The sequence below is a fragment of the Leiobunum rupestre genome, chromosome 1, assembly GCF_980474605.1.
Source record: "Leiobunum rupestre chromosome 1, qqLeiRupe1.1.hap1, whole genome shotgun sequence".
Taxonomy (NCBI): Eukaryota; Metazoa; Arthropoda; class Arachnida; order Opiliones; family Sclerosomatidae; genus Leiobunum; species Leiobunum rupestre.
In genome coordinates this window covers 801528-816352 of record NC_143384.1, presented here as the reverse complement: position 1 = coordinate 816352, position 14825 = coordinate 801528, and the positions used below count along the sequence as shown (strand labels likewise).

Below are 14825 nucleotides of genomic sequence, written 5' to 3'. Positions count from 1 at the left end.
GGCCTATGGTCTCCAAGGAAACTGGGAGGGCGATCAAAAATTCAAACCATTTCGTGCGTAGCTACTAAATAGGTAGCCATTTTGTTGGTAATCTCGTCAAAGCTACAAAACGTATTAGATTTATGCTTTAAAATTTTAAATGGGCCCTAAACAAAGCCAGATAAGATTCCAAGGCCGGGTTATTTAAATAAAATATCAAATTACGACAGAAATATCTACGAAAAGAAGTTAACAAAGCTTATCAAAGTTAGGCCTTTGCGGTCATCCTTTTTACAATTACCTTCACTATCGAATAAAATAAACAATTTTCGCTCTCCCTTGGTAATTGAACTACTCGAACAATTTTTAACCAGGCAGATAACCATTTTTAACGTGAAAATATTTCCTTAATCATTTGAAAATAATTAAAATCCGCAAACAGATGATTGAAACTGTTAACCCTCCCGTTTTACTAAGAAATCTACACCTTCAAAATGGCGGCAAAGAATCGTTCATTCTTGTTCAAATTAAATATTTATTCTTGGTTCTTATATCTATACTTGGAACTGCGTCATTGATGACGTAGGGATGCAAACTATGTATTAAAAAACGTCTCATTTTCAACTTTGTATAGTTAAGGATTACCAAGAGCGGAGAACTTTATATTGGATGTTAATAGCAGCTACTAATACCGAGGGGTCGGACTTTTACAAAAATCCCGTACACTTTGTCTAAAATCACAAGACTTTTAACTCTCTCTATGGTAAATTAACATTGAAATCCCAAAATAATGATAAAAGCTAGGATTTGATATTCCCGATTGCTTGTAACGCAAACGGTCCGCGAGTAATAAAGCGAACTTCTTGGCGTCCGATTTCAAAATAATTAACAATGGCGACCAAGGTTTTATGTACCTAATCGATTGACGTATCATTTGATTTTATATCGCAAGTGGATTGAGAGTAATCGAACGAACGGCGGAGGTGACGTCTGACTACACTATACGTTACTAACACATTCCAACCCTATACTGTATAGGGACTGTGTGTAAAATTGAACCGAGGGGCAGGTCACTTCTTTGAATTTATTGATATTTTAATTGAAATGTTTATTTTTTACTTTTGATTTTCAGAAAATGTTTATTGACCATTTCTAATTATATTGTTAGCTGGTATCGGTAATTCAACTAACATTAAGTTAGTTCGATACTTTAAATTAGTGGCAATACGGAAGAATCAACGGGGCATAGCTCATGTAAGGGGGCAATTGCCTTATTTACCCCTGACTACGCCACTGGCTTTAATCTTTATAAAGGTAAGATGGAAAACCTTAAAAGGGTGAAAATTACGCCATTCTTTTTAAAATTATTTTACACAGAACTTTGAAAGGTAATTTAAAAACATCGTATTGCATAAAACAATAAAAACACTTTAAAGAACCTTAAGGTTTCCAAAAATATCTCTGTGAAAAGCTATTTCAAAATACCTTCACAGAAAAGCATAATTTAGTACTTCAGAAGGGTCGCAACTCGAAATTCTTATTTTTGTTTCTAAAAAGCCACCTTTTTTAACAGTGTAGCCCCTTTTGGTACACACAATCCCGTAGATCACATTTAGTTATTAATTCTGGTCATTCTTAAGTATCACACTTATTTGCTACGTCTGGTCATACGTTGTTGTGATAAGTATCGCACTTATTTGCTACGTCTGGTCATACGTTGTTGTGATAAGTATCGCACTTATTTGCTACGTCTGGTCATACGTTGTTGTGATAAGTATCGCACTTATTTGCTACGTCTGGCCATACGTTGTTGTGATAAGTATCACACTTATTTGCTTCGTCTGGCCATACGTTGTTGTGATAAGTATCACACTTATTTGCTACGTCTGGTCATACTTTGTTGTGATAAGGATCACACTTATTTGCTTCGTCTGGCCATACGTTGTTGTGATAAGTATCACACTTATTTGCTACGTCTGGTCATACTTTGTTGTGATAAGTATCACACTTATTTGCTTCGTCTGGTCATACGTTGTTGTGATAAGTATCACACTTATTTGCTACGTCTGCTCATACGTTGTTGTGATAAGTATCACACTTATTTGCTTCGTCTGGCCATACGTTGTTGTGATAAGTATCACACTTATTTGCTACGTCTGGTCATACTTTGTTGTGATAAGTATCACACTTATTTGCTACGTCTGGCCATACGTTGTTGTGATAAGTGTCACACTTATTTGCTTCGTCTGGTCATACGTTGTTGTGATAAGTATCACACTTATTTGCTACGTCTGGTCATACGTTGTTGTGATAAATATCACACTTATTTGCTACGTCTGGTCATACGTTGTTGTGATAAGTGTCACACTTATTTGCTTCGTCTGGTCATACGTTGTTGTGATAAGTGTCACACTTATTTGCTACGTCTGGTCATACGTTGTTGTGTAAAATATCACACTTATTTGCTACGTCTGGTCATACGTTGTTGTGATAAGTGTCACACTTATTTGCTTCGTCTGGCCATACGTTGTTGTGATAAGTATCGCACTTATTTGCTACGTCTGGTTATACGTTGTTGTGATAAGTATCACACTTATTTGCTAGGTCTGGTCATACGTTGTTGTGGCAAGTGTCACACTTATTTGCTACGTCTGGTCATACGTTGTTGTGATAAGTGTCACACTTATTTGCTTCGTCTGGTCATACGTTGTTGTGATAAGTATCACACTTATTTGCTACGTCTGGTCATACGTTGTTGTGATAAATATCACACTTATTTGCTACGTCTGGTCATACGTTGTTGTGATAAGTATCACACTTATTTGCTACGTCTGGTCATACGTTGTTGTGATAAGTGTCACACTTATTAGCTTCGTCTGGTCATACGTTGTTGTGATAAGTATCACACTTATTTGCTACGTCTGGTCATACGTTGTTGTGATAAATATCACACTTATTTGCTACGTCTGGCCATACGTTGTTGTGATAAGTGTCACACTTATTTGCTTCGTCTGGCCATACGTTGTTGTGATAAGTATCGCACTTATTTGCTACGTCTGGTTTTACGTTGTTGCGATAAGTATCACACTTATTTGCTACGTCTGGTCATACGTTGTTGTGATAAATATCACACTTATTTGCTTCGTCATGTCATACGTTGTTGTGATAAGTATCGCACTTATTTGCTACGTCTGGTCATACGTTGTTGTGATAAGTATCACACTTATTTGCTACGTCTGGTCCTAATATGTTGGAATGTTTTGAATTTTTTAGCGTCACATTTATTTATAATTTCTGGTCATACGTTGTATTGATTAGTATAACACTCAATTGTTATTTGTAATAAGTGTCTCACTTATTTTTACTTCTGGCCATACGTTGTACAGCGTACAATCATAACAACGCGGGAGACTCTCGGGAGAAAGAGATAAATTCTTCACCAAGAGACCCCCCACTTCACCGCCCCCGTAGCTTTCATGAAGGGGGAATTATAACCGCGTTAATATTAAAAGTTTAAAAATGCCTAAGCCCTAAATTTGAAAGTTTGCAAATATTAAGAAATATTTCTTGGATAGTAGATGTAATTAATTAAGAAATATACCTAGGCTCTAGGGATGCAACGGAATACCGGAACGGAGACTTAGTTGTCTATCGTTCTAATTAAAAAGTGTATGATTGACTAGGTACCTAAAAAATTTTAATTTGGATTTGACTTCTAGGAACCGCAACCGAAACCGATACTATCAAAATTTGATAGTATCCGAAACCGCAACCGATATTTGTAAAAAAATTATAACCGAGACCGGATCCGGAACCGAGTTTTGTATTATGATAAACTGTTCTTTAAGGGTTCTATAACTTTTTACCACCAAGTTGAAAATTTACCGAGGAACCGGGTACATTTTAGGACCCAGAATCAAACCGGAACCGATAATATCCAATTTTAGTAACCTCTACCGGGACCACGACCACGACCACGACCGATAAATTAAAAATTTAAGAACCGTAACCGTAAAAGGAACCGATAAAGCGAAAATTTAAAAACTGGAACCAGAACCGAGATAATCCAAAAAAGCGGAACCGAACACCTCCTGAAAAAGCGGCTCTCGAAATTATTAGTCGCTCTATTCATACGAAAATTAGGTTAGAACTAAATGAGATCCCACGGCCAAAAGATTGGTTCGCTTATCGAACTATTTTCCCAAAATTCGTTCTACAGACGTTCGCTTACCGAACTATTACTCAAAACTCATTCTAGAGACAAGTTCGCTTCTCGAACTATTCTTCCTAAATTCGTTCTAGAGACGTTCGCTTAACGAACTTTTATTCCGAAGCTCGTTCTATAGAGACGTTTGCTCTTGTTCGGAAATCCACGTTTCAAATCAGTTCTCGCTCGCGAACGACTGCCGTAAAACGGTTTAATGCGCTTCAGATTCAGTGAGCGAATTTTTTCAAAACGAACCATTTCATAAAATGCCCACCTCTGCATTTAATAACTATTGGCCATAGAACGTAAGATAACAAAGGAATATTTATGGGGGTTAGTTTAGTTTTAATAGCATTAATTGTTAGGGCTGTAGGATTTGTTTATTTTGTATTTTCTTTTTCATTAATGAAATTATCTTTTTATATTAAAACTTGTGTTTATTTCTTAAACTTAAAATCCTCTACGTTTTAATTTAATTGATTAGTTGAAATAGTTTATTCTTTGCAAAATGCAAACAATGCCTAGTAAGTTGGTCGCTCGAGATAATTATCGCTGGGGCAACCAAAGTTATGTTGCAATGGTGTGTATCAACACTTTAACAATGCGGTGAAAGCTTTTATAGCCTCTATTTTCAAAATGCGAAAGGCCATAATATTTAAATACAATTGCATAAATACTGTAAAAAAAGATGAACGTTTCTTGACTTTGGTAAATTAAAACACCCCTATCTTGTGCTGCAGTCAATTTTTTTAATTCGTTGGGAACGTTTGCTTTTGATGAGCTCATTGTATGGCAATTTCCACTCCTCTTAAATTTTATTGCTTAATGACCGCAAAACTGTTCCAATAACGTACTTAAATACGTCCTTGGCTTCTGCTATAGGAATGTTAATGTTAATGGCCAAAGAAATTGATGGCTTCTGCTTCTATGATGCGTTTAACCATAACATTGACAGCGCCAAACATTTCATTACGGGACAGTTTATTTAAACTCTGGGGGAAAATTAAAAATTGACATTTTGTTCTAGTAATACAAAGAAGTAGTTAAACAACATACTTTAGTCATGGAATCCATAACTTTTGATGTTTGCTCCCTACTGCGAAAAATGCGTGACATTTCTGAACACACATTGTTTGTTGGTATATTTCATAGATGGGCGTTTCGCGAGTTTTCAGTATCTGTTTCACTCCTTCACTTGAATGAGAATCACCTAACACCAATTACTCACATCACAGCAGAAATTAATTTGGACTAGCTCTATAATTTCGTGAATGAGCATGATCACTATACAAATAACGGCGAGCGTGTAAGAGTGATCGTCCTTCACTGATATTAGCGTGAGAAGAGCCGTTCCCTCGTAGATCTTAGAACCAGGGCCGTCTTTACATACTGTTGGGCCCCTGGCACTTTTAATTTTGGAGGCCCCCTCGAGTGGCGTAAAAATGGGGTGGGGATTTAATGTACCCCCTTAATTTTTAGGAATAGCGCCAGCCCTCCCCGTTGAATAGTAAAAAGTGGTGGGGGTCGCAAAATTCACCTTCTAAACTGCACCCCCTAAATCTAGAACTTTCCTAAAATATTCGCCTCTAGGAACGTTCGGTGTATACAGTGATTTCAGTATCACGTGGCACAACGTCACCTATGCTTTTTCCCATAGAGAAAAAATCTCGCACAAAATGGCAGCCATAGCCAAAGCTACGAATAAAATATATTCGTATATTATATACTCTATAAAATAAAACAACATCTTCTAAAACAACTTATCTATAATTTTTTACAATAAAAATATGTTTAGTAATATTTATCTCGGTCACTTTATCTGATTTTACTTCTTTAAAGATGTAACAGAAGTTTTCAAATTAATCAGCCTAAGCTCCAGAGAAGGGGCAAATGTGTTTAAGATATTCCCAATATCACTTCTAACTTGGTGCCGAATTTTCGTTATAGAAAATTTGCTGTACTCCGAATTTTCCCACCGGCTATCGGCTAATAATTTACAGAAAATTTTCCAACATCGAGCTTACCTATAGCTAGCCCTAGACCCCATTATATGAAATACATTTAATTAAACGCAGGCGGCAGACAGTGAGACTGAAACTATGGCATAGGCCTAACAAGCAACAAAGTCGGCCAAGCACCTAGGAATTGAAATAAATGACTGTAGAAAAGTTAAAAACAAAAATAATTCTTATAAACTTTTATATTTAAAAATTAATTACCATTCATGAAACGCATCGGAGAAAAACAATTATCCCATAGTGCTCAAACTATGTAAAAATATTTGTGTATGATAGCAGACGTTAGTCACGTTACCGACTTAAGTTATTACCATTGAATTGGGAATAATACTAACAACTCAATGGTTATTACATTATTTTGGAAGTTTATAAAAACAAACTCTTGAAATCCCACGACCACACAAATCGGTTCCATAATCAGCGTGGGAAATAAGGCGGTCGCAGTGGGCAAATGACCAGTTTAAAAATTGCCCGGACCAGTTTATTCATTAAATCGGAGGGGAGTTAGAGGTTCACTGGACCACTTAATAAATCCGAGGTAAATATTTTGAAATTGGTAGGTCCAAATGTTATATTATTAGTCTTTGGATTTGAAGGTCTGTGTAACGGCGGCTGCGGCATGTTAGTACATTCCAATTCGAATTCACTAGGGCTGTGCGAGTAGTGGTTTTAGGCATTCGAGTCGGGTATCTAGTACAACATTTTTTCATAGAGTATTCGAGTCGAGTAATATTGAAGTGGGATATAAAAGACTAGTATACTAGCCTACTAGCCTAATTATAGTAATTAAAAGTAAAATAACAATATAATTTTTTTAATTATTAATGTACCGTCTGTCCGTATATTGCCTAGGAACTTAAGACTACTAAGTTCTAACGCCAGCCGACATCCGAAACTAAAACTTAATAATATATATTGAAGAAAAACCGCGCAGGCGCAGTACATATTAGAAACCGTGATCTATCCCCAAGTTCATTCTAGGTAGTTGTTGTTTCTACGTCTTGTAGGTACCGTTTAATATTTTCACCCCAATAAGTTGCAAAAACCATCTTTGAACTTACAGCAGCTTAATCGAGTTATCAGGTACCCGACTATGCAATTTTTGATACTCGATAGTCGACGAGTATTTTCCAATTACTTATTTGAGGTCCAGTTCGAGTACTCGACTTCAAAAAATGCCGAGTAATCGATGATGTTCGAGTACTCGCACAGCCCTAGAATTCAAGCTATTAAAAACGGTTAAGAGTTAAAACACGTGCACTGGTCGTGGTCCAGTTAATATATTCTACGCCAGGTGGGTCACTGCTCCACTTTCAAAAAAATCCTTATTTCCCACCCTGTCCATAATGCTATTAAACTAACTTAGAGAAACGTTTCAGTTGAACAGCTAATTCAAATCATTTCGGCCTACTAATATATAAAAATAGGCTGTGTCCGAAAAACTGTTAGTGATGGAAAACAAATTATCGAGGGTAGAAATCAGCTTGGACTAAAAATACGGCGACGTTGTCCGCCCGTCGTCATAAAACGTCTGAGTGAAATACAAAAATAGGGTGAAGACTTAAGTTTTTAAATTATTTTGGAAGATTATAAAAACCAATTCTTGAAATCCCACGACCACACAAATCGGTTCGATAATGCTATTAAAATTACTTAGAGAAACGTTTCAGTTGAACAGCTAATAGGCCCTTCAATAAAACATCTTCAAGGAAATCGCCAAGAAGTAATGTTTTCCGAGAGCCAGGACCCGAAAGATATTGTTTATATAGTGCTTGTTGAAATAATGGAAACTTTTCACCTGTATGGTATGCAACAAGTGTTTCCTTTTAGCCAGCCTAAGCCAGCTAGCTTTTTTTTATACATATTAGGGCTTAGGAAAAACCCGATATGCTGTTTACAGGTGAAAAGATTTCATTATTTCAACAAGCACCAAATAAACAGTAACTTTCAGATCCTGGCTCTCGGATATATTACTTCTTGGCAATTTCCTTCAAGAGGTTTTATTGAAGTGCCCATTCAAACCACTATGGCACTCCAATATATAAAAAGGCTGTGTCCGGAAAACTGTTGGTGATGGAAAACAAATTATCGAGGGTAGAAATCAGCTGAGACTAAAAATGCGGCGACATTGTCCGCCCCTCGTAATAAAACGTCGGAGTTAAATATAAAAATAGGGCGAAGATATACCTTCGTTTAGTCATTATTTCAAAGATAAATTTTTAATATTGAATGGTTTTGTATTAGGCCTGAGGGGGCCCCTCTTGAGTTCGGGGCCCTGGGCCAGGGCCCAACGGGCCCAATAGGAAAGACGGCACCGCTTAGAACCGAAGTCGAGGAGTGAAATGCCACCTAGTGCTCTATTTTAACAGAAAACAAACATCTCGTGTTCATTAACAAAATTTTCGAGATACCGATAAAAAACATCATTTAAGGGTTATCATCTCTGAACAATTTAAGCTGTTGGTTTAAAAAAGGAACGGATACATAAGATAACATCCATTTTGTGTTTTGGGCTCAGAGGTTTTTCAATCATTCCCAAACAGGTCGATTTCATAACTTGAACAATATCTTAATCTTTATATTCCATTAGGTTTTTTCGTTACTGCAATTTATATAAAATAGACTACCGATAACTTCACACAACGAAATAACGAACAAACACCGTTCAAATTGAAGAGCGGTTTTATAGGCTTATACATGGCGTGAGTAACCTTGAAATTCTGAATTCAAGGTTATTCACGGAAATTATAAGTTCCGAATAAAAAAGTTATTAAGCTGATACTATTCTTCACTAATTTTCAATGAGTTGTACCATAAGTAACATAATACTGTAAGAATGACAATTCCTATTATCCCAATGATAATTTTTTAATAATAGTTTGTCTCGGCAATGGCCAGTGGCGTAGCCAGGGGGTTCCGTGTCAAACCCCCCCTTGGGCCTACCTTTGACTGTACTAAATATCCTCCCCCTTCTCGACCCCCTCTTAATATTCACATACTTGACGAATTTCTGGCTACGCCACTGGCAATGACCATATAAATCATTACATCCTAACGATTGACAACTCTCCGTGGCCAAGACATTTTAAACTTTATTTTTGTTTCTGAAGGCAGTTTGTTCTGTTATTAATTTAGGTTTCAAAAGAGTGACGATACCAAAGAGCCAGATTATTTCATTTAAGTATCAATTTCGCTTGAGGATTTTAATAAAATCTTATCTAATTGTGGTTTTCGATATTCGTTGTAAATTAAACAGTCTTCGACTATGTTAATTCCTAGTCTAGCACGTCTTGCTCGCTTCATTTCTTGTAGAGAATCTGGTTCCCATCTCTGACGTTTTCTGTGTAATAGAGAAATACGAATTTTGTAACTTAGGTTCTCCTTCGTCTACTCGTGCTGCTTGACTTTGGGTTCTTGCAACAAAAAACTCCAAAGCGAAGTTTGTTAGCATTTCAGTTGCGTCTTGTTTCGATGGAGTATACATTTCTGCCCAAGGTGGTGTACTAAAGTCATCTATAAATAAAACCGTAATATTAAGCTATTAAAGACATTCGAACAGTAAATAATTTCCGTGAGAGTAATTAAGTTATTTTTAACATAAACAATTACGGTTTAAATTATTTAGCCAAAATTAATTGGACTAGTACCCAAATTATAAATATTGACATGAAAATATTACCTTCGAAAACAAATAATTTCTGCCTTGGGTCAACCATAGCAGGAATTATATAAAATGGATCGGAGAGATGAGAGCTAAAACGATATTCCATATCTGTCAAGATCCTATCTTTTAGTGTTGTAAATTTGGTAGTTGTATTGCTGTAGATAGTTTCGAAGGCCTCCAAAAGTTTCATTACGACGAGTGTAATTTGAGGTCCGTCTCCTTGTAAACACTCTGTTGCATTTTTAAGCGGAGATAACAAATTGTGTAGGTCTTTGATTTTAGCGAACACTCCGGGAGAAGGAGCATTTGTAACGCCATGGGTTGCCAACGAACTGTCTTTAGAACTTATTGCTTCCATTATGGTCCTCGTAATCGCCGTCTGCATTCCAGGCTACAAGATATAATAGCAAAATTCTATTGACACACTCCAGTTTACTTTTATAATACCATTAGCAAACGCTCGATTGCGAAGCATAAAGAATTCCATCGTGTTTGTACCGGGCAAACTAAATCCAACCCGTTTGATTGTCGACTTCCGATAAAACATAATGATTCCGTGTCATTTTTTAGGTTATTTACAACCACCAGCTGCAACGTGTGAGCTACGCAGGCTAACCTGTTCCATTTTGCTTACGTAATAGTATCCTGGACTAGAATCCAACTCTGATCATTCCACGCTAAAACAAGGATTTAACGGTTCAACTAACTAATATAACGGAATATGATATGAAATAAGTTTACCATTACCTAATTGTTCATAAGAATCGTCATCAGACACTTGATCCTCCCAGGGTTCAGAATACAGCGCTTGAATGTTAAACGCCTTTATCATATTGCTTGCGTTGTCAACACAAACTGTGAAAATCTAAAATAATTTTAGGTAGTATCATAAGTAACATAATATACAATAAGTATGACAATTAACGTGATTTGCAATGGATCCGATTTTCATAGCAATCAAGATGTTTTATCAGCACAGAGCCGCCTAGTGTCTAAAACACGCTAAACTTCCGCCTAAGACGAAATATCTGGTTTCCGATAGATCGACGAAATATTAGGCTTAACTGATAAAATGAAAAAGTTTTTCTTGGCGGAACGAGCCCAAGTATTTTTTTTGGCATGCGTGATTCACACGTGGGCTTCAAAGCAAAGGTGAAGTTCCTCGCTTAAATTTTTAATGAAAAGTATTCACCAAGGACGGTAAGTTGCAAGTCCAAGTCACAACTTCAAGAGAGTGTCAGTGTCGAAAACAGGTTCGATTAGAAAATTAACATTAAAGCAATAGAAAGTGTCATACTTATTTTAGTTATGTTACTTATGGTAGTATTAACGTGAATGATTTTATCAAGATCTAGGGGGTTGGAAGTAAGTAATTAACGCCAAAACAACCCCTAGCTATAACAACCAAAACTCGAAGGTATTTTAAATTAATACATTACTACCTGGGTTGACGAGACGCCTAGGTTTCCAAGAATTTCCTCAAGTTTAAGAAGTATGTTCTCTCCAGTATGTGATTCATGGAATGGCGTAAAAGCCAGAGTGTGATGTTATAGTTGGAATGCGTCATTAAGAAATTGACACTTTACCCCTATCACCGATTCTCTGGTCCGCGAACTCCAAATGTCTAGCGTAAGGTGAAGATACGCTACGTCACGCAGTATTTCCTTTAGCTTGAGTTTAATGTCGTTAGAAACGAAGTTATTTAAATCTCTTGTTATAGCCGGGAGTAGTGGCTCACTCCTGTAATCCCAGGCGTCCGGGAGCAGAGTTTGTGGATGGCCGTGTGAGGACGACCACCAATTCCCTAACGGGTGGTCGGAATACTTCCGCCAAGGGTGTCCCCACCCCTGTCCCCACGTATCCCCCCGTTGGCGTGGCCGTTACACATATCTCGCCCTGATTAATCAGTTATTGTGTGTGTGCTGGTGTCTAAGGCCTCGGGTCGACACCGATGTGTGTGTATCTCAAAACAAAACAAAAATCTCTTGTTATTGTTCGGTGGCTTTGAAGATTAATTTGCGGAAGGAACATGGTGACGAAAGATCGAAAAGTCTTTCCTTCAATGAAAGAAAGTGGAAGGCCGTCAACCGCAACTAAATCTACCATGCATTGCTTAAAACATAATTGCTGGTCTGATGTTAGTGCTATCTTTTTAACTTGCTTTGGGGGTATAGAGTAAGATTTCAGAAAATCACGGGTACTTTCCTGGCACTCGAGGCGTAATGAGAGAGATACATCTTTGTGTCGTTTCTGTAAAAGTAAAATCAACTTAGAATGCGTAACAACAATATAAAGGTAACGAATCACTAAATTTACTTATGCAAAATAATACCCATATGTACGACACTAAATTTTATACACGGCTAATACGTTAAATGAATCCTTGTTTCTCACAAAGGTCGCTAAAGAATAAGGACTGACAAATCTTTTAATTCTTGCTACCGGTAGTGCCGGGTAACGAAATTTTGACAACCAAATGACACATACATACTAACGATAGTGTTCAGTTCCGAAACGTCTGATTTCTAAATAACTTCACGACAAGGATACATTAACTGATGTCGTTCAATGTGAGTTATGTCATACGTATAGCCAAAAGTGACAATTACCAAAAGTGTAACATTCGGACCTATTTCTTACGAGTGAAACACAAGTTGGGAAGGTAAAACGGAGGGTATGCCTTGAGGGGGGAGGGAGAACGGAGGGTATCCCTTGAGGGGGGGGGGGAGATAAAACGAAGAAATAACGGGGCGTAGTGAGGAACGGAAGAACTACGTAGCACTAGTCAAAGCTAGTGTATGTTTTGATTTTTAGTCGTTCTGTGGAGACGCTATCGCCATCTACCTACGATATAATACCAGACACTAAAAAAAGAGTAAGAAAAGGCAATCATAAATAGTCTTTCATGTGGTCGATCTCGAGTTCATCATTTATTAAATCTTTAGCATAAGAAAGTACAAGGAGTGTCACACTTTTGGTAATTATGTCACTTTTGGTAGAGCTATTATGTTACTTCTAAATTAACGTACCTGCAAATGTCGTTCGAAGTTTCCTACTCCATCTCCTTTTTTCTCTTCATGGCACAGCTTGCAAGTTACAACTTTATTGGGACCCGGAACGTTAGGAGCAATTGGGACCGAGCCATTATATTCAAAATAATCGTTTAAATTATGTTGCCCAAATTTACCCACGTTGAACTTCGCTTCAAAAGATGGGCATTTAAGTAATTTAAGTTTATTTTCAGTACTTTGGGAGCCTATGATCTCTTCTGGTGGGGTAACTGAATTGTCGCTTTCCATGCTCGTACTCGTACTAGGGCGATTTAATGCGTCTTCTATTTCCATCGAGGAATACTACGAATGTGAGGTTATCACATAACCGCTACCCAACTCGTACGCTTATTTAAATAAAATTGTAGACATTTATTTTTTAGAAAGTGGAACTAATTTATCAACCGATAACGAATATTTCGTGAATTGTTTTATTTTTTAAGCGGAATTTATTTGGTGATTAGTTATGGAAAAAATATTAGTACACATGAAAAGTCATCTATATTTTATTATCTTTCTATCTACGCAAATATTTGTTTGACAGATAACAACGGTATTTTCAGACTTTGAATCCATTTGAAATGTTCACGGCTTGAACGTCGTTCACAAGTTTAAGAGATATTAGTTCACGGCAGAAACTTCTACTCTATCGTGAATATTTTTGTTCCTATTGGATTCCGTAGAAAGCTCCTTATAAATCCCATTCTTTTTAAGATTTCAACTTGAAGGTCATGTTAGGAAAAAATTGTCGAAAACCAAATAGTGCAACCAAACTCTGATGGCATTAATTTAAAACTGTACCACATGGTTTGGACGATAAACATATATCTTCCCCTGTATCTGATATTATCGTGAAAAAATATGAGTTTTAGAACGTGAGTGAACAGAAAGTGCCCATCTATGGTATATTTGTCAACATGTTGCTTAATATGGCATTAGGCTCTTGACTATTGTCCATGGTTAAAGTAGAAATTGACAGATAGATTCGTTTCATCCTGTCAGTATATTGGGGATTTCGGACAGTGTGAAACCTATTTTATTTTATTAACCTTATCTAAAACGGAGTTAAATACTATCATACTCCGCTATTAAAATTGATAAACATAATACAATTACTAACTTAAAACTTTAAATTATACCAACTTACCTGGAATTAAGCATTTTCTTATAACTTTTGTAACTCTTTTTTTCGTTTTCGGCTTAGGAGCCGTTAGTGGTGGAGCTTTAGACTTTTTGACACTAACAAATGAAAAGTGCAAGTCTAGTGATAGTAATTGAAAACCTTTGTTACATAAATAAATGAGCAATATAATACTTACTTTGTTATGTTTGATAACAAAGGAGGTTTATTTTGGTAATAAAGGAGGTTTTTTTTGGCTGGCATTAGCCTCAATTTCAACTAAGTTCAAATTGTTAAGATAATTTTCTACTTCTTCATCCGAAAGAAGTTCATCATAACAATAGCTATTAGTACTGTTTTATTTTTTTATGTTAGAAAGTGGACATTTAAATAAGACAGAAGCGTCAAAACTATTGTAGAACAAAATATTATTGTAGTGTTGTTTGATGGAGCAAAATTAGACTAATCTAATGCTCTTATTAGTTTTTTAAATGAGATTTGGGGGGTAGTTATGAAGTTGGTCCCCCCAGTTTAAATTAAATTATCTCAAGAACAATTGTAGACAAAAATATTTAATTGTAGTGTTGTATGATGGGGCCAAATGAGACGAATCTAATTCAGTAATTAGATTTTTGAAATGAGTGAGATAGGGGGACCCCGCTTGTTATAAAATTGACCCCCCCCCCCCCAAAAATTAAATAATCTCGAAATCTATTGTAGAGCTGTATGATGCACAAATTAGTGTTTTAAATGAGTGAGATTTGGGTGGACTAGTTATAGAGTTTGC

At 36.5% G+C, this 14825-nt stretch overlaps 2 protein-coding genes across 2 annotated transcripts; both read right to left on the bottom strand.

Annotated features, from left to right (window-relative positions):
- Positions 1-9381: 9381 nt before the first annotated feature.
- Positions 9382-10374, bottom strand: LOC149960387 (uncharacterized). Its single transcript, XM_090156224.1, has 4 exons — positions 10316-10374; positions 9884-10259; positions 9626-9717; positions 9382-9479 (listed from the first exon to the last, which is right to left on the bottom strand). The coding sequence occupies exons 1-4, from the start codon at positions 10316-10318 to the stop codon at positions 9468-9470; spliced, it is 483 nt and encodes a 160-aa protein (XP_090012350.1). The 5' UTR covers positions 10319-10374; the 3' UTR covers positions 9382-9467.
- Positions 10375-10498: 124 nt separating this feature from the next.
- LOC149960386 (uncharacterized) lies at positions 10499-13226 on the bottom strand. Its single transcript, XM_090166958.1, has 3 exons — positions 12898-13226; positions 10616-10733; positions 10499-10545 (listed from the first exon to the last, which is right to left on the bottom strand). The coding sequence occupies exons 1-3, from the start codon at positions 13210-13212 to the stop codon at positions 10499-10501; spliced, it is 480 nt and encodes a 159-aa protein (XP_090023084.1). The 5' UTR covers positions 13213-13226.
- Positions 13227-14825: the final 1599 nt, after the last annotated feature.

Coding starts and splice junctions, on each gene's coding strand:
- LOC149960387 (XM_090156224.1), bottom strand. Junction 9,718..9,883: donor GAAATTATTTGTTTTCGAAG/GTAATATTTTCA, acceptor TTTTATTTATAG/ATGACTTTAGTACACCACCT.
- LOC149960386 (XM_090166958.1), bottom strand. CDS start 13,212: ATGGAAATAGAAGACGCATTAAATCGCCCTAGTACGAGTACGAGCATG. Junction 10,734..12,897: donor ACTTCGAACGACATTTGCAG/GTACGTTAATTT, acceptor AAATTATTTTAG/ATTTTCACAGTTTGTGTTGA. Junction 10,546..10,615: donor CGATTCTTATGAACAATTAG/GTAATGGTAAAC, acceptor TCCTTGTTTTAG/CGTGGAATGATCAGAGTTGG.